The sequence below is a fragment of the Stenella coeruleoalba genome (assembly GCF_951394435.1).
Source record: "Stenella coeruleoalba genome assembly, chromosome: 4".
Taxonomy (NCBI): Eukaryota; Metazoa; Chordata; class Mammalia; order Artiodactyla; family Delphinidae; genus Stenella; species Stenella coeruleoalba.
The window spans coordinates 2,629,506-2,653,667 of NC_137149.1; the positions used below are offsets into that span (position 1 = coordinate 2,629,506).

Consider the following 24,162-nt stretch of genomic DNA (forward strand, 5'->3'; position numbering starts at 1 on the left):
GAAAGGACTTTATTGGGTCAATTGGCAAACTGGGGATCTGAGTGGCAGATTAGATAAAGGTATCAGAGCAGTGTTGATAATTTCACTGACGTTATACAAGAGAACATCTGCTCTCGAAGGGTGAAGGGCTGTGATGCCTGCAGGTAGGTCTCAAACAGTTAAAGAAAAATCACACATTCTCATGGGGAGCGAGAAGCGGGGGGAGAAAAAAGGAGGAGCGGGGAGGAGGACACAACAGATGAAATCAATGGGTAACACATTAGCAATAATGGAACCCAGGTCAGTGGTAGGTGGGGCTCTGTGTTACTTTTATTCTCATAACTTTTCTGCAGTTTGAGATTATTTCCAAATGAAATAATAATTTAAAAAGCAACAAACTGCTCTCTACCAGTATCTAAGTGAGGTGTCGAGATACTGCTTACGTGTAAATCTCTGCTGTTTGCAGCCAACCATGCTCCCACCCAGCAGCCCCTTCTAGGAACTCTTCAGATAAACGATGCCAGAACGCCCCGCCATAATAATAGTACAACGTGTCTAGTAAAAACAGTAATAATCTACTCTAATAAGAAACCCGTCTGTGTGTCCAGCACTTAACAGTTTATAAAGCACTTACCAGACCCTATATGATCTTCACAGCAGTTCTGGGATACACTTACAATAGCTAAGATTTGTGTTATATAAATTATGCTTCAAAAAAGTTGTTGTAGAACAATTTTTAAAAGGGAGGGTTCATAACATTTATTTTGCTGGGCTGTGGTAAAGGTGAAGTGGAATCACACAACTGGAAGCCTTGGGAATTCTAAAGCAGTTTCTCCAGCTGTGGACCCAGTCCACTTGCGATCAGCCAGGGAACATGTGAAATGCAGATTCCCGGGTGCCATCCTTGGATCTCAGGACTGGGGACTGGGGTCTCCACGTTAGCAGGCTTCCCAGAGAAAGCTGGTTCAGAGCAGAGTTGTGGGAACGACAGCGAACGGGTGCCCCTGCTTCCCCCAACTGGAGCCTGACCAGTCCCCTGGCTGCCTGGGCTGGAGCTCGGAGCACAGCCCAGGAGCAGGGCTACACGCCCTGCATTCCACTCCTGCCAGCTCAGCGGGGCCCAGCTGCAGGGGCCACCCCCAGAGCCTAGGACCCCTGGCAGCCCTGGTGGAGGCCGACTGTCAGAGAGGGCGTTCATGCCAATTCGTACCTAAGAGACGCAGGAGGCCTTTCCCTTGTACTTTTTTTGCGGTACGCAGGCCTCTCACTGCCGTGGCCTCCCCTGTTGTGGAGCACAGGCTCCGGATGCACAGGCTCAGCGGCCATGGCTCACAGGCCCAGCCGCTCCGCGGCATGCGGGATCCTCCCGGACCGGGGCACGAACCCGCGTCCCCTGCATCGGCAGGCGGACTCTCAACCACTGCGCCACCAGGGAAGCTCCCCTTTCCCTTGTATTTTATTTTAAATTTTTGATTGCGGTAAAATACGCATAACATAAAATGGACCATTTAAGCCCATTTTTAAGCGTAAGGGTCGCCTTGCTTTGCATCATCTCCAGAACTTTGCCCTCTTCCCAGTGTTTGGGGGTTTGTTTTGGCGGCCCCAGCAAGCTGACATAGTCTTATAGGCAGCGGGGTCCCTCCGCACAGACGAGGAAGTGCGGGGTCGCCAAGCCAGCGGTGTGGCTGGGGAGCGAGAGAGGCAGGGGAGGAAGACGGGAGGCAGGCGGGAGGGAGGGTGTGACCAGGCAGGGCTCACGCACCATCGAGGAGGTGGAGACACGCCAGCCACACCAGAGAAATGGCGCCTGTGAGATGTGGTGGCCGGGACAGAAGAGGGAGAAGAGGACAGAGTCACCGGTGCCTCATCAGAGAGAGCGGACCCGACCTTTTGGAGAGAAAACTCTTCCTCGGTCCCGAATTCTTCTGCGTCCTCCTTATGCCAAAATCACGGACCCGGACCAGTGGGCGTGCGTGTCCAGTGCGTCCCCCGTCCCACCTCATCCTTTAGCTCTTCTCCTCGGCATTGATGGAGTTATTTTAAAATCGAAGTACAGCTGATTTACAACGTTGCGTTAGTTCTAAGCGTACAGCCGGGTGATTCAGTTACACGTGTACACATCACAGCCCGTTCTCGTTCCATGGCCGCAGTGCCTCCTCCCAGCCTCCGGCAGCGTCTGTCTAACTCGGGAGGTCTATGCTGACTGTTCCGTAGCTCCGCTCTCGGGGCGGGGGGGGGGTGTTAGCGCTACTTCATGGTCTCGCTTTCCTTCAAAAGCCTCCTGATCCTTGGCCCTGCTGCCCTCTGCCCTTGCCGTTCTAATTCCCACGGTGACGTCTAGCTCTGTCTTCACTGCCTGCTCCACGGAGGGCTGAGAGCCGGGGCCGCGGCTGCACATCTCAGAGTTTTGGTGAGACTGAGGAACAGACTGGGTACCCCGGTGCCCGAGGCTCCTGGGCAGAGGCTGGTCTTCTGAACGCGAGGGTTCCCTGTCTCTCCTCCGAGCCCCTCTTGGCCTCGGGCTCCGGACTCATGCCGCCACCTGGAAGCACGACCTGCCCTCACCGCTGCGTGGCCCCGGCGAGGAGGAGGGGAGACAGCCTGTCAGGGCGCCCGGCTGTTCCTGAAATGTTCCACGAGGCCAAGCACCTGGCTCCTGGCTTCCCACACCTGGCAGGACAAGGACTTCCTTTGTCTTTTGTGGCAAAACCCCCAGAAGTGCTGTGTGATGGGGCTCCCTGTCCAATCCAATCCCGTCACCTTCCGCTCTCAGAGCATCTGTCCTGGCTGCCAGCATGGAAGGTGTTCACCTGGCTCATCCAGCTTTGCCATTGTCTGTGGGATCTGGAGCAGGAGGTAGCAGGGTGTATGCAGTCGGCATCTCGAAACAGAAGTCCCTGGATGCCAAAGGGACGGAGTCAGGGTAGAAGTACCTTTGTGTGGGTCATCCTGTTCCAGACTTGGCTTTCTTAGTTAAAAAAACCCCACAGGGCTTCCCTGGTGGCGCAGTGGTTGAGAGTCCGCCTGCCGATGCAGGGGACATGGGTTCGTGCCCCGGTCTGGGAAGATTCCACGTGCCGCGGAGCGGCTGGGCCCGTGAGCCATGGCCACTGAGCCTGCGCGTCCGGAGCCTGTGCTCCGCAACGGGAGAGGCCACGGCAATGAGAGGCCCGTGTACCACAAAGAAAACAAAACAAAACAAAACAAAACCCCACAAAACAGATGTCCACACAGCAGTCCTTAGAGGTCATTATTTTTATTCCTACTTGGCCCACCATGACACTGAGCGGGGAGAGCCTGTTACCACAGGGAAGAGCCAGGATTTGAACCTGGGTCTCACACTACGACAGGGGTGTCATCTGAGCCCCAACACATGCTCCAGTCCGCATGGCCTTGGGGGGCTGGTCTGGGGAGAGCCCTGGCCTGCCCCGTCCCTCCTCCCAGCCACCCCCCCATGGACGCGACTTCATTTCTTCACTGCCCGACTCAGCCTTCTTCACCTTGACGAGCACGTCTCCTGGGCCCTCCTCGTGCCCCATCATTGAAGGCAGGTGAACACAGGCTGGACCTCACCGGGAGTGGGGCATTCGCGGTTGGGTAGGAGGTTGGGCTCCGTGTCCTGGCGGCTCCTCCCAGGCCAGAGGGATGGGCCGAAGGCAAGTGGACGCGTGCCCGCCTCTGGGAAACGTTGGAGCCTCCGTATTTCTCTGCTTTTCCTTTGGAGTCACCCCGATTCTACCCTTTTAGGACCTGATTTGTCTTTCCTCAAACTGGTGGCTTTTGGACCATCCCTCGAAAGGGCAACTCAGAACTGGGGTGCACAGGCGGTGCACAGACCCCAGAGGCAGGGAGAGAAGGCCCTGGCCGTACACACAGGAGTGTTCGCACCCGTCTCTCTAACTACGTGTCTGTCCCCGTGATTCGCTTTTGTCCCAAACAACAACGCTGGTGGTGAAGGACCTGGAGGTGAGCAGATAATGAGACACCAGTGATTTTGTTCCCAAGCTGAGCAGCCAGCCCTTCACAGAGGCTCCGAGCAGCTGCTGCCGGGGGGGGACCCGGCCAGGAAGGAGCTTGGGGTCTAGCTAGGAGCCACCTGCCTCTGGTGCTGCGGGCATAGCTCCCCGGGCACCCAGAGAGATGCAACCCACGCACACGTGCACGCACGCGCACACGGGAGGGACCCCTGCTCATGCGTTTGTATGAAGTGAGGTGCGCCTGCACTGTGCTGGGGGTGTCCGGACACCCCCGTACAGTGAGGACATCGGGGCTTTGGGCGCTGAAGCAGCAGAGCCAGGACCCAGACTCTGCCCGGTGACCCCAAATTCTGCTCGGAGGGCCGCCAAGACCGCCTTCAAATAAATGAAGGGAACATGCCCAGGACTTAGCACCTTCTACCGCCAAAGATGGCTTCCCACAAGAGACCCCCAGTTCTGGAGGATTTTATGCACCAAACACCACTTGCCAGGTGGGAAGTAGCAACAGTTAAAACGAAAGTATTTTCCTTTTACAAAATGTAACCTCGGACCAAGGTCCAGTGCAGAGAGCCCCTGGTCGCCGGAAACGGGGCACAGCTGGAAAGGGGGCACCCCTTGCCTGTCACACAAGGTGTACCCGGGGGGAACCAGAAGCCAAACGACTGGTAGACTACCTGCTTCCTATGAAGGAGAACAGCTCCTGCACCAGGGCGGGCGACTGAGAGCCAGCCCTCGGGGGGCACAGGTGCACACACACAGATATACACAGACACACACACGCACGCACACCCACGTACAGCACACTCACAGACATACATGCGCACACGCACGCACACACGTGCGTGCACGTGCACACGCCCACTCCAGCAGCATCTGAACAGCACCTGTGCAGCAGCGAGTTCCCCTGGGAGCACACCTGGCACCGGGCACAGCTCAGGCCTCCAGGGGGCCTCGCACTCTGGTAAAAGATGGAATTTTCAGAGAAGTTTCTGACGACCGGTCCCAGCCCCCTGACCCCCACCTGGGCCCCAGGCTGGGATCCCACAGGACATCCTGTTCAAAAATGCAGCCACAAATGCAGAATTGCACACGGACATAAAGTCCGGAAAGTGCGGATGGGGTGACACGTGCCCCTGGCCTTCACGTGCCACTGGGAGGAGCATGTCCCGGGGCTGCAGCCGGGCTCCCCTGGGTCCTCATCTAGCACCAGCAGAACTCCTTCCATGTGCCAGCCTGTGCCAGGCCCTGGACATGCTCCACCCCATTGCCCCTGCCACCGGCAGCTTGAGGAGGTCCGGCCATGGTCTTAATGCTTGTCCCCCAGAATTCACAGGTTGAAATCCTAGCCCCCAGTGTGATGGTATTTGTGGCGGGGCCTGGGAGGTGCTCTGATTCACTGCTTGTGGATGGGATAGTGTCCTTGTAGAAGAGGCCCACAGTGCCCCCTCACTCCTTCCACCTCTCGAGGACTCAGTGAGAAGACGCCGGCTGTGACCCAGAAGAGGGTCCTCACCAGGACGTGACCTCATAGGCTGACACCTGGTCCCGGGCGTCCAGCCTAAGCCACCGGGTCTGCGGCATCTGGTTGCAGCTGCCTGGACAGACCAAGACAGGTGCTGCGAAGAGGCCCCATCAAGGATGACCGCAGGCCAGGCGCAGGTCACTCAGCTGCTCCAGGCCACTCGGCCCTCGTGTCCAGGCTGTGCGAGTGGGTTTCCCCGCCCCCTAGGGGATCATCTGGGGTTCACGTTCAGCCTCTGGGCTTGTGGAGGAGGCCCCACTCCTCTGAACCTTCGTTTGTTCCATACAACGGGGGTGTTGTATGGACACGCCCCATACAACGGGGGTGACGGTGACTAGATTGTGGGGATGAAAGGCCCTGGCCTAGATGTGTCCTCCCCAAAGTGACTCAGTCCCCCAGGAGCCCCCGGGCTGGTCATGGCAGGACGCCAAGGTCTCCCTAGCACCCTGCACCCCGCTAATTGAATAAATATTCATCTGTGTCGAGTACCCAAGTACGGTGGTTTCCATGGAGACCCGCTCCTAATGGCTTAATTAGACAAGGGCACTGGGTTTTCAAGGCCTGCACGAACACCAGCGCTGATGCGAGCGTCCCCATCCCACGGGGCGGTCCCTGCCGACTTCTGTCTAGAAACATCAGAGAGGGGAGGCAGGGGAGGCTGCGAGTCCTGGAGCGGAGATGAAACACAGAGAACTCGGTCCCCACCATATGTGGCCTTGGTAATGTTTCCGTTGAACCTGACCGCAGCGTCCTGAGTCACTGGGACCCAGCGCCTGTGCCTTCCTGGATGCTGTCTGTCCTGCCTCCCTTCCCCCTGCGGTTGGTTTCCACCATGAGCCCAGCATGTCACATGCTGGGAGCGGGGGGCCCAGAACACAGGCCTCCTGCTGCCACTGCCCCAGCCGCCCCCAGAGCCACGGTGTTTGGGGGGGCTGGGTAGGACCTGCCCCCTCCAGGCCTCTGGGCGGTATCTGAGGGGTCAGCGCCCCGCACCGTCCAGTCCTGTTCTGACCTGCGTCCTTGGCCCACCCTGGCTTCTCATGCTGGCCAGTCTTGGATTCTCTCTGTCTGTCTCCCAGCTGACACCAGCACGAGTAGCGTGAATCTGATGGTCAGTGTCAGGGGCTGCAGGAAAGCCCGGGTGCTGGCCGCCACTGGCATCACCAGGAAGGTGGAACCAAGGACGTGTCCGGTCCAAACAAACCTGAAAGCCTGACCGCCTCTGCCCAGGGAGCACACCTGAGCCACGCCCCCTCCCTCCAGACCTCATCTGAGTACTTGCCCTCGGCAGGAGCCGATCAGAGACCAGCTGGGAAGGGTGTACGTCTGGGGAGTGGAGGGGAGAGAAGAAAGAATTTTGTGCTGAGGTGCCCACAGACCTTCTCACCCTTGACCCAGGACTACCCTGGACCTCCGTTGGCCCCTCAGGAGATGAGGGGTGGGAGATGGAGGGTCCTGCCAGCATGGACGGCCCCTGGGCCGAGTGGGTCTCTTTGTCTGTCGGGAGCAGGTGGGTTGCACTGGCCAGGAGCCTAGCTCGGCTGCCGGTGAGGCCTGGGTGCAGCTAGCGGGCCGGGCAGGTGTCACTGAGTCGGCGAGTGTAGACGCGGGGAGATAGCACCCCAATCCTTGACGTCTCCCCACAGGCCGGCCCCTGGCGGCGCTGGCTTCCTCATACACATTCAAGTGCATTTACTCTTTTCACTTAAACAGCGTGGGGCTCAAGCCAGGGTGGCCGGTGAGCAGGCCAGTCGTCCGGAAAGCATCCTCCACCAGGGAAGCTTCCGCAGCAGAATTTACGTTAAACTAAAGCGACAGTGGAGAGAGGTTGGTGCAGTCTCCGAATCCGAGCAGGACATTCAGGCGGCCGGGGGTCCACCTCGTGGACCTTGTCTGATCCTCACAGGAGCCTGCAAAACAGGCATCAGAGACTCAAGTTCACAGGTCAAGTGCAAGCCCCACGGGCGTGAGAGCCGGTGCCCTTGCGTCTCCAGGAAGCCTGGAAGGCCCTATCGGCCACATCATACGTGTTAGGGGTGGATTTAGCTAAATGGGCATTCCTAGCCCAGGCCAGCGTGGGTCAGCAAGCAGACAGCACACTCGGGGGCGGGGGGGGGGGGGGTTCACAGGGACAGGGCGATTGTGCAGAGGGAGGGTCGGCGATGGTGGGGCGGCACCCAGCCTGGGCCGGGAGGGCCGGGTCTGGAGACACACACGTGGGTGGGCTTTTCCTGTGTTCCTCACCAGCTCGCTCACTCACGTATCCATGCAACGTCGTTCTGAAGGATTCCACCCTGTAGCGGACCCAGGATGCTGCAGGTGAAGCGCCCGGGTTCCTGCCCCCAGGAGCCCTGAGTGTACGAAGGGGCACCCAGGAGAGTGAGATAACGAGCTCTCATGATGGGACCTTGGCAGCCCTTGGGTGTCCTTAGGAGCCCCGGGAGGGCTTCCTGGAGGAGGTGGCTGAGCTAATTTTGATGGATGAGGAAGAGAGAGCTGTGAAGGCCATGTTGGGAAAGTTTCTCTGGGCGGGGGTGGGGGGGTCCCACTCATGAAGGTGTGGAGGTGGGGAAGCACGGGGGCCTTCAGGGAAGAGCAGAGCAGTCGGCCTTCCTGGAGCAAAGTGTGTGAGGCCAGGATGGACGATGGGGGCTCCAGGGCCCGACCACACTGCCAGGTGAGTTCTGGGTCCCAACTCAGTCTTCCTCCTGCCCTCGAGGCAGCAGGGAGGCTGTGCTCAGAGCTGCATCTGGAAGGCTCCCTCTGGGGCAGCGGGGAGGCTGGAGGCCAGGCTGCAAATCTGGTCTGGGCTCAGGGCAGCTCCCATGGACGGTTGATGGAGGGTAGGGTGAGAATCGATGGCCAGGCCATCCCTGGGGGCTGAGGATGACATCCCAGTCTAAGGCTTGAGACCCACTAATTCTCCTGTCCTCCCAAAGCTTCAAGCACTGGGGCAGGTCCGGAGGAGCGGGGCCTTGAATGTCGCCCCCTCCTGGACACCAGCCTGCCTTGCAACCACACCAAGTGATGATGCTTTAAATGTCCAAAATGCACCTGATTTCCTTCTCTCCTGCAAAGCAGAGGGCCGGAGCCGCCAAACCCCCAGGGCCACACGCCGGGTTCCTTTACTGTGTTCTACCTCAGGAACGGTGCCTTCTCAGGAATGAAAAGCAGGTGTTTGTTTCCTCCTGGGATTCGTATATTTTTTTCTGCTGTAATTGAAACAATATCTGGAATGAGGCATCTAATTACTCCTCTTTCCTCGAAATTGAACGATAACGTGTCTTGTCGATACAAACCTCTGGTGAAAGTCACACACGGTTTCCCGGGGCAATTCCTGTGAACACTGCAGTAAAAAGTATTTGGGTTTTAAATAATTTCTCTAGGTATAATACCAGAGCCTGACGCTATCTACTTCATCTTTTGTTCTGCTCCATTTTTAAAAGTATCTTTGTACTCATGTGTTCCTGCATAGCAATAGCTCACAATTCGAGCCTGGAGAGGATCCTGCCTAATTAGAATTTTTAGAGCTGGGAGGGCCTTGAGGAAATCAGAGCTTAGCCACTCGTTCAGAAGGGTAAACTGAGCCGCAGGGTGTGGTGAGACACCAAAGGTTACAGAGCATTCGATCAAGGTAAGACCCGGGTGCTCAGTGGTCGGACCAAGGGAGCTGTGGAGAGACACAGGCTGGTCTCTGTGAGCCGGGGAAGCCACAGCGATGGGCCTGGGTTCAAATCCCAGCTACGGCCGCCTTAACCCCACCTCAGCCCACGCCATCCCTGACCCCCACCCGAACCGCATCCTACTCTTGATCTAAACCACATCTTAAATACTGGATCTAACCTCAAAATTAACCCTAACCCACCCCAACACAAATTCTATTTATAAACTAACCCCAACCAAATCCCAGCTAAACTCCAATCTAAATGCTTAACTTTATACTCACTTTAAACCCTAACTGAATCTTAGCTCCAGCCATCCTTCCAACCCTAGCCCTGACCCCAGCCCAACCACCTTCAAAGCAGAGGAAAACTCACCATCACTGCAGAGCTTGGCACTTTTCCGAGTGTTCTCAGGTCCTTCTTAGTTTTCTGTGTCCCCTGGTCCCAGATGGGGCCAGACACACCGTGATCCCCGCACCGGTATTTGCCGGTCACCCGAGTGAACCAGCATGGCATCGACGGCCACGTGACGCGCACACCCGCTCAGCGGCACCCGTGCGGGCAGGCCTTGTCCGATCCCCAGGAAAACTGATTCTCCCCTTTTGCTAGACGAGGAAACTGAGGGTCTGAGAGGACCCAGCAGCACTGCACAGAGGCTGCAGCAAAGCAGGAGGGACCTCCGACTATACGTTCTCAACACCAATCCTGCCCCCGGCCAGGTTCTGGGGGGTGACAGGCTTGGACTGCGGTGCTCTGTGACTGGACTCATCTGTCTGGCCTGTCTCGCTGTCTCAGTGACCCCAGGTGCAAGGGTCTGACAGCTTTGCATCCACTTTGTGCAGCTGGGATCAAATGACATGCTGATGTCAGACCCACAGACCAGCCCATCAGGCTGGGGGCGTGGGCAGGGGGCTCCAGGAAGCCCTCCAGCCCAGAGATGCAGACAGGCGTTGGCCCCCTGTATTAGGTCCCCGCAGCTGCAGCACGAAGTACCACAAGCTGGGCGGCTCAAAGCAAGAGAAATTTAATCTCGCAGTTCTGGAGGCTGGAGGTCAGATCAAGGTGCTGGCAGGGCTGCCTCCCTCTGGAGGCTTTAGGGGAAGGTCCTTCCAGCCTCTTCCAGCTTCTGGGGCCTTCAGGCATTCCTTGGCTTGTGGCCGCATCACCCCAATCTCTGCCTCTGTCTTAGGTGGCCTCTTCATGTGTCTCTTCTTGTAAGGACACCAGCCCTGTCGAATCAGGGCCCATCCTGGTCCAGTACGACATCATTGAAATTGACTGCCTCTGCAAAGACCCTATTTCCAAATAAGGTCACCTTCACAGGTTCCAGGGGTTAGGACTTGAACGTGTCTGTTTTTTTTGGGGGGGGTGGGGACACATTTCGATTCATGATGACCATGCAGCTTCTTTCATTTTTTAATTAGTGTCATCAGTAAGCAATTAGGATATTTCACATGAAAAACTGGCCTTTCCCAGCACCACACTGGCAGAGTGGAACCCAGAGGTAGCCGCCCCTCCTGAGGGGGCTCTCCCCAGCCCAACCCAGCCCTCCTCCCGCCTGCGTGCTGTGAACACTGGAGACTGGAGCCCTTGACCTGGTCCGGTGGTTCTCAACGAGGAGTGATTTTACCCCTGGGGACATCTGACAACGTCTGAGGACATTTTTGGTTGTTGCAACTGGGGGACGCTACTGTCATTGGTGGGTAGAGGCCAGGGATGCCGCTAAACATCGTGCAATTCACAGGGCGGCCCCCGTGACAAGGAAGTAACCAGCCCCAAACGTCAGTGATGCCCAGGTTGGAAAACCCTCAATACGTTCATCTTGGCTCATGGCTGCCCTGTTAAAGACTACATTTCCCAGCCTCCCTTGCTGTAGGTAAGGCCATGTGACCACGTCCTAAACAATGGGATGTCAGCGGAAGGGCTACGTGCAAAATCCAGTTGAGGATGCCTTGTGATTGGCAGACCATGTGCCACTGGCAGACCATGAGCGTATCATGGATGTGATGGCAATGGCCGGAGCTAGAGCAGCCAAATGAGACCTCGAGGTGGGAGCTGCCTCCTTGGGATGGCCAAGGAAAGGTGTAAGGCCCCAGGATCCTGGACCCCATCAGGCTGCCTGCTGGCCCTGCCCAGACCTCTGTGTGGAGAGAAACCAGCCCCTCTCTTGTTCAAGGCACTGTGTTTGGGGGTCACCTTGTTACAGCAGCATCACCTGTACCCTGACTTACTCACAGCCCTAAATCCCAGGCCAGTTCCATTCCCTCCCGTGACAAATTTCTGGTTTCAATCAGAGCCTTTCTGGGAAGGAAAAACTTGAGAAGAAAACATAGCTGATCTTGCTGAGTTTGAGCCCGCAGTCCAGGCTCCAGCACAAACATTCCAGTACTCCGGGTGGTGGTAAGGATTGCTGGGCCTGCCCCCTCCTTCTAGAAATACTTGGGAATCAGGGTCAACACAGGAGGCTGAAGCAGCTTCACAGGGTCAGGGTGGATGTCAGCATTTCTTAGTTTACTTTCCCAAACATGTCAAGGGCTCTTCTACAGTTTCCTATCTGAGAAAAATCAGAGCCAAACAAAACGAAAAACTCTCTGAACCCCCTCCAGCTCTGGGACACGTATCCACGGTCAGATTCACAAATCGTGGGCATGAGATTGCTTTCATTTGTCTAATCTTTCCCACCAGGCATGTTCCCCAGGTTCTAAGAGGGGGCACTGCGGTGGGAGGTGTCAGGTCTCAGGATGGTGAGGGCAGCCCCTTAGTGAACACAGGGATGCTGGACACGGTACCCAGATGCTCCTGGGCAGCCCGGCCTGCGCTTTCCCCTCACGCAGGAGAGCGGGCAGCATCCCAGGCTCCCGTCACCTCTCGTTGCCGTTAAGGACAGGATTTGTGTCATTCTCTCGCCCCCTCTGAATCCTGCATGTATTTGGTGCTCGGCAAACGGGAAGCAGCAAAGCAGAGGGGAAAGGACGTGGCTTTAATTGAGAAGTGAGGCTCGCAGTCTCTGGGCCTGGAGCGTCTCAACCATGAAGCAGGAACAAAAGAGACTTCCTTGCACAGGGGTCTACGGAAGTCCCATTCATTCATTCATTCATCACCGTTCCAGGTGCTGGGATTAAGGGTTGATTAGCACCGGGGTGCCCATCCTAAACAGGCGACAGGGAGACAGCAGCCTCCCGCAGTGGGACAGAAGTGGTTAACTGGGAGTCCCCAGAAATACTACTTTGGGAAGAGAAGCCCCCCAATGGAGCCAGGCCCCCCGGGAGTCTCTACTGGAGTGGGTGGTCACCACGGAGGCGTCCACAGTGGGCAGCGAGGCCGGATGGGGTAGGGGCGCGAGGCCGAGCCCCAGTCCTCCAGGACGCTCCTTGGGGACCTGGGCTGCCACGTCTGCCCCCAGAAGCCTCTGTTTTCTCATCTATCTGCAAAGTGGGGGTGTTGATGGTGCCCAACTCTGAGAGGTCCCGTGGAGAGTAGGATAAAATGTGAGGCTTTGAATCTGCTGAATATCCCGACATCCCCTTGGAGGCCTCCAGAGACGAGCGCCCTGGACGGGGGGACCTGGCGGTGGCCTGGCCGCTGCAGGAGACCCAGTGCCATCTCCGGGGTCATGCTGGGAGCTGGGAGCATCCTGGCTGAGGTGGGGCAGTGGGGAGAGCTGCCCGGAAGCAATTTGCTTGTTGGAGGAAGTCTCCCCTCTCCTGTCAAGGGCAGGTGCAGATGCCCCCTCTTCAGGGAGCCCCCCCTCACTGCTCAGCCCCTCCAGTGACCAACCACCTCCCTCGACAGCAGGCACGAGGCTGATTTCCCTACATCCCCAGGGCCAGCATGGAGAGGCACCGGGACCATGTGCTCAATGTTGAAAAGAATCAGAGCTACCCTAGGATGAACTGGATGTTCAGTAGTGAGTTCCCCGTTGTCGGGGTGTGCAAGCAGAGGCTGGGGGCGGGCCTGAAGGGACATCGCAAAGCGGACTCATTCAGCTGAGATACAAGTTAAGAGTAATCATCACGATGATGATATCAGTTATAATGTACTGAGGGCCTGCTAAGCGCCAGCAACGGGAAGATCTTCGTTCTCTTTTGTTAGATTTTTTTTTATTTGCCAAAGTAACTCAAGCTCTCAGAACAAGTTAAACAATACAGAGATATATAAAGAAAAATTAACATCAGCCCTCCTCCGAGGCCTCCTTCCCTCCCACAAGCCAGGTACCCCAGGCTGACAGGCGAAGGTGTTATCTTTCTAGGCACCCGACATAGAGAATCCCACTTAATTCTTCAGATGCTATTAGGAGGCTCAGAGAGGGGAAGCCATTTGCCCAAAGCCCCCCAGCTGCTTAGAGGTTGCAGGGCAAGCAGGTTTAAGTTGCATCTCCAAGCTCTCCTAGGAGCCCTGAGGTCCCCAGCTCAGCCTGGCTCTCCTCTCCTCTCCTGGTGGCACCTGCCGACCTGCAGGAGAAACAGACCCGCCCCCCAAGATGCCCTGAGACTCCTAGACCAGCCCAGACAAGCCACAGCTGACCAGCCCATGTGCCCACAGACCAGCCCCCACCTTCCAACTTGGCTTTGGCAGGGCTGGCATTTTGATCTCCTTCTATCGGACTCCCTGGCTCCAGAAGGGCCCTCAGGGTGCCTGCGAGGGCCCCGTGAGACCACTGAGTCCTGCCCCTCAACTCACAGGCGGGGCAACTGAGGCTCAGGAAGGGCGGGGGACTCGTACCATCACACGAGGACTCGATGGTTGAGACAGGGCTGTGGTGACGGCCATCCTTTGTGTTTAACTTGATAATTTACGCAGTTCCATTTTCTCTACTGCATTCATTCACTCACTCACTCATTCATTCATTCATTCATCCCCAAACACCCATGGGGTCTGTATTCATTTCCCGTTGTTGCTCTAACGAATGATCAGAAACTTAAGAGCTTATAACAACAAATTTATTATCTTCCAGTTCTGGAGTCCACAAGGGTGAAATGGCCTGGCAGGGCTGGCTCCCTTTGGAGTCTCTGGGGAGAATCTGTTTCCTTGTCTTTTCCAGCTTCCAGAGGCGCCCGCCTTCCTGAGCTTGTGGCCCCTTCTCACATCACTCTGCTCTCTGCTTCTGCTATCACCTATCCTCTAACTTGACCCCCTTGCCTCTCTCTTTCGCTTAGAAGGACCCTCGTGATTACGTGATTACATGTAGGGTTCACTCAGGTAATCTAGCATAATCCCCCATCTCAAAGTCCTTAGCTTAATCTCATCAGCCAAATCCCTTCTGCCATGTAAGGTCACTTAGCCACAGGTCCTGGAGATTAGGGCGTGGATGTCTTTGGGTGTCTTACTTTACCTACTGCAGACTTACACGGTGATTCTCAAAGGAGGCAGGATAGGGCTGTGGACAGCAAATCAGCTAGGATGCGTTCAGTTGCAAGTTACAGAATCCTCCTCCCAAAGGGCCTTAAACAGTGAGGCCACTTGGTGTCTCCCTTGGCAGGAAATCTGTCCAAAGGCTGGCTCCATGGTGGGTTCATTTAGAGGCTCAAGAACAACAGCATCAGGGACACAGACTCTTTCCTACTGTGACTGTCATCTTCATCCTCAGCTCCTCCTGGTCCCAAGAGAGCTGCTGCAGCTCCAGGCATCACATCCTCACACTTGCATGACCTAACAGGAAGGCAGGCAGTGAGTCTTCTTGTACATTTCTCACTTGACATCAGGGAGGTCTTATTGGCTGAGACTGGGTCATGTGACCTCTCTCCTCCAGCCACAGGGGAAACGGAAATGGGTCTGTCAAGACAGCCTTAGTGGCATCACCATCTTCCCCCAGAAATGGGAAGGGGGGTCCCCCTTTCCTGGGCACATCACTGTTCCTCCACCAGAACAAACTAGGTATGCAGGTGTATTAGTTATCTAGGCTGCGAAACAAAAGTACCACAAAGTTACCAGCTTAAAACAACATTTTTTACCTGTTTCCATGGGCCAGGAGTCCTGGTGCAGGCTAGCTGACTCTCCTGCTCACGGTCTGGAAGCTGAAATTAAGGTGTCAGCTAAGGCCATGTTCTCAGCTGAGGCCCAGGGACCCCCTCCAGGCTCACACGGCTGTCGGGAGAATTCCGTTCCCTGAGGTCGAGTGGCTGAGGTGCGTTTTCTTGCCATTTGCCAGGGACCGCTTGGCCCCTAAAGGCCATATTCGTGTCCTCACCCCAGGGCTGCCTCTCACATCATTGCTTCATCTTTGTGGCCAGCAGGAGAGCACCTCTGATGCTTCATCACCTTGTAAAGGCTTCACCTGATGAGGTCAGGCCCAGCCAGGAGAATCTGCTTTGATTAACTCAAAGTCAACCGCTTAGGGGCTGAGTCAAGGCAGCGATGCCCCTGCCCATTCACAGGCCTGGGTCCCTGGGGGCCACCTGAGAAGGCTGCGCACCTCAGGGGCGAGGAGGGAGTGACTGCCTACTCACCCTGCCGTCTGTGCTGAGCCCCTGCTCCTTCCAGAAAGTCCTCCCTGAACCCCCCGGCAGCCCCCCTCGGGCCCCACCAGGTGTTTCTTGGTCTCCCGGCCCCTCCCTGGAGGTCGGGGCCTGGGCCTGAGGGGTGCCGTACTCTGTCCACACCTGACACAGAGCAGATGCCCGCCGGATGAACGTGGAGTCTTCGTGTTACTGGGAGAACCCTGAAGCTTGGAAAAGCGATGGGGGGCAGGCTTAGAATTCTGGGTCCAGGAGGGCAGGGAAGGTCCTCCAGAGGGGTGGACGGGGCCATCAGGCCCTCCAACGCTCCCTCTTTGGGCCTCTGCTTAATGGTCACTCCCAAGAGCCCTTCCAAGACCCACTGACTGAAGCCAGAGGCTGGGGAGACGGGAGGCAAGGGCGAGAGGATGGCAGGCAGCGTGGCGACAGCGGGATGGGGACCACACTGCCCCAGGCTCACTCCCACACGTGATCTCGAGAACCTGGGCCTCCACCCTCATCTGCAGAAGGGGATGGCCACACAGCACACACCCTGAAGGGACGCCAGGAGGGTGAGGTGGGCCCACCTCCCACGGACTGCCCAGGACAGGACACGGCCTGAGGGTGGCTCCCATGAGCACTGCTGATGGGCAGGGGCCAAGGGACAGGAGGGTGGCCAGAATGGAAGCTGCATCGTGACGCTTCCCGGGGAAGTGACTTCGGGAGACGCTAAGGGCTCTCGCGGCTGCTGCAGACCATGGAACCCCGCGGGGCGTTCCTAGGAGGAGCCCGGTGCCGAGGGGCATGGAGCCGTCTCCTACCTGCTCAGATGGGTGACAGGCAGAGGCAGGAGCAGGTGTTCTAGGCCCAGAGGTGGGAGAATGCCTGGGCACGCAGGGCTGAAAGCTCTGCGCACATCATTCCGGAGAACCTGCCCATCTGCCGTACGGGAGGCGCTCTGTCATCCCCATTCACGGGCTCGGATAGGGAAGGTCATGTAGGGACACCTGATTGGTCTGAGCCGAGAGTCCAGGGTCGAGGCCAGGCTTAGGAGGGCCTCGACTGCCAGGCTCAGGCATCTGGGCACCAGCAAGGCCCTGGAGGGAGGACGGGTCCGGCTTGGAGGGGCCGGCAGAGGGGAGCCCTGAGGAGGCCACGTGGCAGCCAGGACGGGTGATGGGTGGGTGCAAGCTTGAACCCCAACAGGCCCCGGGCTGGGCGAGGTACACAGCTGGTGCTCAGAAAGACAGGCTGACCCGCTGCTTCCATCCATTACGCCCATTGCAAGTCAAAGACGGTCCCCGAAGCAATTCTTTCCCCAGAGTTCCTCCAGCTCGGGAAGAACTCAGCAGTGCCAAGTGCACCAGTGTGATCAATATTGCAGTGGAGTTAGTACACGGAGAGCCAGGCTCCACCGGCGGATCCCAGCCATTTTCTGACAAGACCGAGCGGTTCTGGAATTCTTCAGGGAAGGACAGGGAGAGAAGCGAGCTTCAGTTTTTCCTGCCTCAGCTTTAAAAATGAAATTTCAAATAAAGTGGGGCAAAAACTACCCTCAGGCCAGTTAAGGAGAAAACAAGTCCCTGGGTCCGAGACTGGGCGGCAGCTGAGTGGAAGGGCTCTTCCCCTTCCCCGCAGGTACCCACCGAGGGCAAAGACAGCAGGCAGACACATCGCCAGCCCCAGGAGCTCGAAGCCAAGTGGGGGGCGGAGCCGGCACTGACCTTAGAACCATCCAGTCAATCTTCCCACATTATGGGTGGGAAAGCTGAGGTCCCTGGAGGCAGGAGGTTCTCAGGCTGCCTGGCAGAAGGTAAGGGGCTAAGTGGGAGCTTAAGTCCAGAACCTCCATGGAACGGATGCAAAAAGGGCCTGGTGGGGGAATGCCGGGTCTGGCTCTGGGCGAGGTACCACTGTGCTCTGCCGGGCCCCACCTGTACCGGCTACACCGCAGGCATCCAGTGTGGCGAGGGAGGATGGAGGATACCTGGCCCTTCGTACCACCTATCCCTCCCCCACGCTTTGACTGAGCTCCTACTGTGAGCCGTGAACCGGTCCCCACACCAGACTGTGGGACGGAGATGTGGCCTGTCCGCAAGAGCCCACAGCAGAGACGTGGTCTGAGGATGGCTCGCCCTCGAGGGGCATACAGGAGGCCAGTGAAGGGGGTCTACCTCAGGCTGCGAGAGCAGCGAGGCCTCCCAGGGAGGAATCTCATGCCACACGGTTTCAAGGAAGAGGAGAGCCCTAGGGATGGACAGGGCAGAGCCGCCAGCCTGGAGAACGTCACGTGCCCGGCCCGGAGTCCATGGCAGGCAGTGACAAATGGGCTCCCAGCCAGGAGAGAGCAGGCCGAGGCGAAGCAGAACCCAGCCTGAAATCTGGGAAGAGCTGCTTGCATGGGGGTAGCAGAAATACACCCTCCCTGCAGCCTGAGAGGGTGAGCGAGGCCACAGGCACACGTGCGTGTGTGGGCGTGCGCACGTGTGCTGGCACATGGGTGGGTGTGTGCAGCAACGTGTGTGCACACGTGGACATGCACGCCTGCGTGCTGGATGCCTGCATATGCACAGACGAGGTGTGCACACAAACTCACGCGTGCACGCACACAGCACGTGTGTGTGATTGTGTGTGTGGATATGCGTGTGCCTGGACACATGCACGGGCACAGCGTGTGTGACGTGTGCACACGTGGGGGGGTGTGCATGCATGCTGCTCACAGGTGCACGTACACGTGGATACTCGTGTTAACGCACTGTCACGCATACGGCTCTGCGTCTCGTGGTACGTATTCCTGGCGGCGTGTGAGGCTGCGAGCATAGGTGTGCGTGGGTATGTGTGCATGCATGTGTGCACGTGTGGCTACGTGTGCGTGTGTGTGTGCGCACATGCATAACTGTGCACACAGGGACGTGGTTCAAGGAGACCAGCCCCTTTACCTGAGCTGAGGCCACTCGAGGAGCACCGGGCACCGCACCCAGCAGGCGTGCTTCCAAACTCCTCCTCTCAGCGGTGGGCCCAGGCCCCGGTGTCCCAAGGCTGTGGGTCACGGTGGGATGAAGGCGAGTACACCCCGGTAGCCCAAGGATGCTCCGCTTCCTACGATTTCCTGCCGAGACGGCCCATACACCCTCTGCAACGACCCCACCCCCTACCAGTGCAGCCTGACTCCCCAGTAGCGTCCTCCCATCATCCTCCTGGTCCTGCCAAGCCCAGGCCTGGCCGGCAGCGACTCCTCAGCACGGGCAGTCTTCCCGGGCACGTGCCGTTTTGTCTGTTCCAGGGCAGTTGGGAGCAGTTTGTCAAGCCTAACCTCCAGCGTCGGGGTAAGAGGCCTCTCCGGCTCCTCTGTGAACAGCTTGGTCCCTGGGGCCTCTGGCGCACGCGAGCAGGCCTGCATGTAGTGCTTCCCTGAAGGCCAGGCAAGGGCTCTCTACCCAAGGACTCCTCGGGGGCCCAGCCCTCTGCCGCCCCTCAGCTCCGGGCCCTGGACCCACAGGAGAGGTGCTTCTTTCTGCTTCCTCCTGGGCAGGCGTCCCCAGGGGCCTGGGTCACTTGGCTGGCCAGGCACTCCAAATGTCCCCGGCCTGGCCTGGCCAGAGAGTCACTGCCTGGGCAGTGGGAGGTCCTGTCTGCTTTGGGCCCCCTGGAGCTCTGGGTCCTTTTCCTTCAGACCCCTCAGGCTAGACTGGCCTGGCTCGTGAGCTTGTGAGGCATCAGGACCCTTGAATGCATCCCCCAAAGTGCTTTTCACAAGTTAAGAACCCCCCAAGGTCAGGAGGAGGCCCACATGGCTGTCCAGCTGCTGGGAGAAGGACAGATCTCTCCAAAACCTACATCTGACCACGGCCATGTCCCTTGTTTGGACATGCCCACTAGGACAAAGCCCGCCCCCACCCCAGGGAGCACAACCAACAGGCCTCTCCCTTCCTAATAACTCCTCTCACTCTCCAAACACAGCCCAGAGGCCACCTCCTCCAGGAAGCCTTCCTTGATAACCCCGCTCTCAAGCTGGAGGAGGAGCCCCAGGGCATTGATGGCATTGATCTCAGTGTGTGGCACCATCCACCCCAGACGGTGAGCACTCAAGGCAGAAGGCCTGATACGGGCAGGGCCGGTGCGTGCCAACCTTGGAGGATCAGGTGTGTAGGGGCCTTCCCTGCAAAATACACCCCTGAGTACCCTGACTGGTGGCACCTTCTACGCCTCCAGGACCAGAGGACCTTTCATAAGTATGGTGCCTCTACCGTTCCTGGGTTACACGCGGTCGTGGCTTCGCTCCCAAAATGGCATAACTGCCAAGGACTGGCCCTTGTTGGGCAGGGCTGCCATCTGGAGTCTTTGATTTCCAACCTGGTCCTGGCCTGCTCCTTGGTATAACGTTGTTAACAAGGATGTCAGAGCTAACAAGGATGTGGGCCTCTCTGCTAGGAGAGCGTGCTCTCCTGGTAAGGCCTCCGAGCCCTCCCAGAGCTCAGAGAAGAGAGAAGCGGCCCCCAAGCCACGCACGTTTCTAGGCATCACTGGGGGCGTGTGGCTCCAATCCCTCCCTGAGTCACCCTCTTAGTACCCAGAGGCATCCCACAACCACAGCTCCCCCCCCGCTCCCCGCCATCTGAGGATGCAGGGAGAGCTGAGGGCCAGCCTGGGTGTGGTTCTGCTTTGCTGGGAGGAAAGGTCCTCCGGCTGGTCTTAGTGAGAAATGCCAGGCCTGGGAACTCCAACCTCCTCTCCAGGGTCTGTCTCCCACAGACCTCAGGGTGTCTGGAGGAGGGGACCAGCACCTGACACGGCTGGGAGCAACAGTGCACGTCTGAGGAACGAATGCACTGGGACGTGGGACAGGGGTAAGCGGGGGTTTCCCCAATACCTTGCCCCTAAGCAGGAATGAGGCTCCCACGCCAAACCGCCCCTCATCCGGCAATTCAGTTTGGGGCGTTTGTCAGAGGCGGTGATGCTGAACGTCCCCCAGCCTTTATAAGCAGGGCCACAGGGCATAAGAATTGAACTTCAATAATCGTCAACATGGGTGCAGAGCCTGGGAGCCTGCCCAGGGCTTCCACAGGCACTGCCATCATGATTCACGCTCCAGCAGCGCTTGGAACTGAGGCCGGGGGTGGGGTGGTGGTTCTGCACCGGAGCATCCACCAGAGATGGGAGCTGGAGCCGGACCCGCCCTCGGCAGCTCCGCTGCGCACCCAAGCAGCGACGCGTTCTCCGCCAGGCTGCGAGTGGCTGGCTCTCCAATCAAGCCGCGGACCCCGAGCCGCCCGTCCGGCACGCGAGTGTGCGCTCCCGCGTGTTCGTGTGTCCGGGGGAGGTGAGGAGGCTCGCGTCTTAGAAAGAGCAGGCTTCTGGAACTCACCGCCCAGGCCAGCTGGCACTCGGTCCAGTCCCACAGGCTGCGGACGGCCCTGGAGGGGGCGCCCTCGTCGAGCGCGCGCGCCCCACGCCACCGCCCCGGGCTCCTCCCCGGCGCCGCGCGGGCAGGTTCGCCGAGGCGGCCGCGGGCTCCGGCTCCCGGGCCCGCTCCCCACGGGCCGGCGGCGCTGGCCTGCCCGCCAGGCCGCCCCCGCCCGTCCGCGCCCCGCCCCGCTGCGCAACTCTACCCAAGTTGGAAGCCGAGCCCGAACGGCGACACTCGCGCCGAGCGCGCGGCGGCGGCGGCGGCGCAGCTCCGGCGAGCCCAGGCAGGCGAGGCGGCGCCAGCACGGCCGAGCGCGGACCGCGGGGGGCGCCCGCGCCGGGAGCAGCGGGAGGAGGAGCCGGAGGAGGACGCACGGCGGCGCCGGCGCCCTGCCCGGGAAAGTAAAGTTGGAGCCGGAGGCGGCGCGCGGGCGCGGGGGCCCCAAGGAGCGGCGGCCTGCGCCCCGGCGCGCCGAGCCCTAGCCGGCCGGATGGGAGGCGGAGCGCCCGCGCCGCCGCTGCCGCTGTCCGCAGCCTGCGCCCCGGCCGCGCGCTGGGGCCGCCGGGCCGCCCGGGCACGCCCGCTCGGGCGCCGAGTCGCCGTGGGCTCGCGGCCGGGGCGCTCCCCGTGAGCGGGGCCAAGGGCGGGGCCGCGCGAGTACCCCGGGACCTGTCCCCTCCCCCCCCCCCCCCCGCCGCCGCCGCCGCCGCCGCCGCGTCGCCGCTCTCTCCGGGCGCCTCCTGCTCTGCACTTACGCGTGCGGCAGCGGCGGGGAGCCCGGCAGCCACGCTCTCGGGCGCGCCGCTCGCCCGCTGAGCCGCCACGGCCGAGGGCCGGCAGCGGGGTGCCGCGGTCCCCGGCGGGCGCGCCCGAGGAGCAGGCGGCGATGCGGGCGCCGACCCGGGCTGGGGGGCGCCCGAGCTGCCGCGGCTGCGCCCCGGCTCCAGGCGGGACCGCGTAGCTTGCGGGAGGACCATGGCGTCCCCGGCGCTGGCGGCGGCGCTGGCGGCGGCGGCGGCGGGCCCCAACGTGAGCGGCGCCGGCGAGGGGGGCAGCGGCGGGGCCGCCAACGCCTCGGGGGCTGCCTGGGGGCCGCCCCCGGGCCAGTACTCGGCGGGCGCCGTGGCGGGGCTAGCGGCCGTGGTGGGCTTCCTCATCGTCTTCACTGTGGTGGGCAACGTGCTGGTGGTGATCGCTGTGCTGACCAGCCGCGCGCTGCGTGCGCCGCAGAACCTCTTCCTGGTGTCACTGGCCTCGGCCGACATCCTGGTGGCCACGCTGGTCATGCCCTTCTCGCTGGCCAACGAGCTCATGGCCTACTGGTACTTCGGGCAGGTGTGGTGCGGCGTGTATCTGGCGCTCGACGTGCTCTTCTGCACCTCGTCCATTGTGCACCTGTGCGCCATCAGCCTGGACCGCTACTGGTCCGTGACGCAGGCTGTCGAGTACAACCTGAAGCGCACGCCGCGCCGCGTCAAGGCCACCATCGTGGCCGTGTGGCTCATCTCGGCCGTCATCTCCTTCCCGCCGCTTGTCTCACTCTACCGCCAGCCCGACGGCGCCGCCTACCCGCAGTGTGGCCTCAATGACGAGACCTGGTACATCTTGTCCTCCTGCATCGGGTCCTTCTTCGCGCCCTGCCTCATCATGGGCCTGGTCTACGCGCGCATCTACCGGGTGGCCAAGCTGCGCACGCGCACGCTTAGCGAGAAGCGCGAGCCCGCGGGCCCCGACGGCGCGTCCCCGACCACGGAGAACGGGCTTGGCGCGGGCGAGAACGGGCACTGCGCGACCCCGCGCCGCCCGCGCGCCGATGTGAAGCCGGAGGACATCAGCGTGGCGGCCGAGAGGAGGCGGCGCCGAGGCGCGCTGCGGCGGGGCAGGCGGCGGCGCGCGAGCGGCGAGGGGGCCGCGGACGGCGAGGGGTCGGGGCCCGGGACGGGGACGGCCGAGCCGGGCGCGATGGCCGCCGCGAGGTCCCCGGTCCCCAGCTGGCGCCTGTCGCGCGCCAGCTCGCGTTCCGTCGAGTTCTTCCTGTCGCGCCGGCGCCGGGCGCGCAGCAGCGTGTGCCGCCGCAAGGTGGCCCAGGCGCGCGAGAAGCGCTTCACCTTCGTGCTGGCGGTGGTCATGGGCGTGTTTGTGCTCTGCTGGTTCCCCTTCTTCTTCAGCTACAGCCTGTACGGCATCTGCCGCGAGGCCTGCCGGGTGCCCGGCCCGCTCTTCAAGTTCTTCTTCTGGATCGGCTACTGCAACAGCTCGCTCAACCCGGTCATCTACACCGTTTTCAATCAGGACTTCCGGCGCTCTTTCAAGCACATCCTCTTCCGACGGAGGAGAAAGGGCTTCAGGCAGTGATCCGCTCACTCTACCCGGCTCAGAGACCCTGGACAGCTCCCAGCGGAGGGGGCGGGCAGGCGTGGCCTCCCAGGAGAAAGTGGGAGCAACTTTCCCGGGGACCCAGGGATGGATAGGCCTTCAGGGCGCAGGGGAGGGTGCTGCACGGCCGGAGGGAGGGCTGAGAGACTGCAGGGCCCCCGGGGAGGGGGAAGGAGAGAGGGGAGACCCCTCTGCCTTCCTGTCTCAGCAAGGGGCTGCTTCTGGGGCTGCAGGCCCGGGTCCAACTCTGGGGGCCGTGCCAAGGTGTGTCTGTGAGGTAGCACACGCATCCTCCCAAGTTGGTGAAGAAGGAGCCTGCCCTGCCCCCACCACAGGCCACCACCCCATCCCCCTTTGAGCAAGGGCTGACTTCCCAAGACCTCGTGGGGTGGTTTTTCTGGGGGAGGAAGGAGGGCACCGACCATCTTTGGTTACGAAAGTATTTAAATGTTTGCCAACAATGACTGACAGCGAAAACAACCAAACTCTTTTCTAAATAAACCTTTGTAATCTAAGTGGTGGGTGCAATAGTCAGTCCTTCAGACCCTCACCCTGCCCGACCTCCCACCAAAGGTGGCAGGAGGGCGCTCCAGGTCGCCAGATTCCATCCTCCCCTTTTGCATGAGAAGGAGGGGGTCTTTGCTTAAGGGGGACTGTTTCGCAGACTTACAAAATATATACTCAGAATTCTTGTGCTGTAACCGGCTGAGAGACCAAGGAAATCAAAGGGCTCTGAATTAACTCCAAATGTAGATGCTGGAGGGCTGTCCTCCCTTCATAACCCTCCCCCTGCCCAGATCTGAGT

At 59.8% G+C, this 24,162-nt stretch overlaps 1 protein-coding gene across 1 annotated transcript; it reads left to right on the forward strand.

Annotated features, from left to right (window-relative positions):
• The first annotated feature begins 21,886 nt into the window (after window positions 1–21,886).
• On the forward strand, window positions 21,887–23,931 carry ADRA2C (adrenoceptor alpha 2C). Its single transcript, XM_079919872.1, has one exon. It carries the CDS (start codon window positions 21,957–21,959, stop codon window positions 23,334–23,336), a length of 1,380 nt encoding a protein of 459 aa, XP_079775998.1. The 5' UTR covers window positions 21,887–21,956; the 3' UTR covers window positions 23,337–23,931.
• The last annotated feature ends 231 nt before the right edge of the window (window positions 23,932–24,162 follow it).

Bases quoted from the DNA above. Each gene is read 5' to 3' on its own strand.
- ADRA2C (XM_079919872.1), top strand. From the start codon at position 21,957: ATGGCGTCCCCGGCGCTGGCGGCGGCGCTGGCGGCGGCGGCGGCGGGC.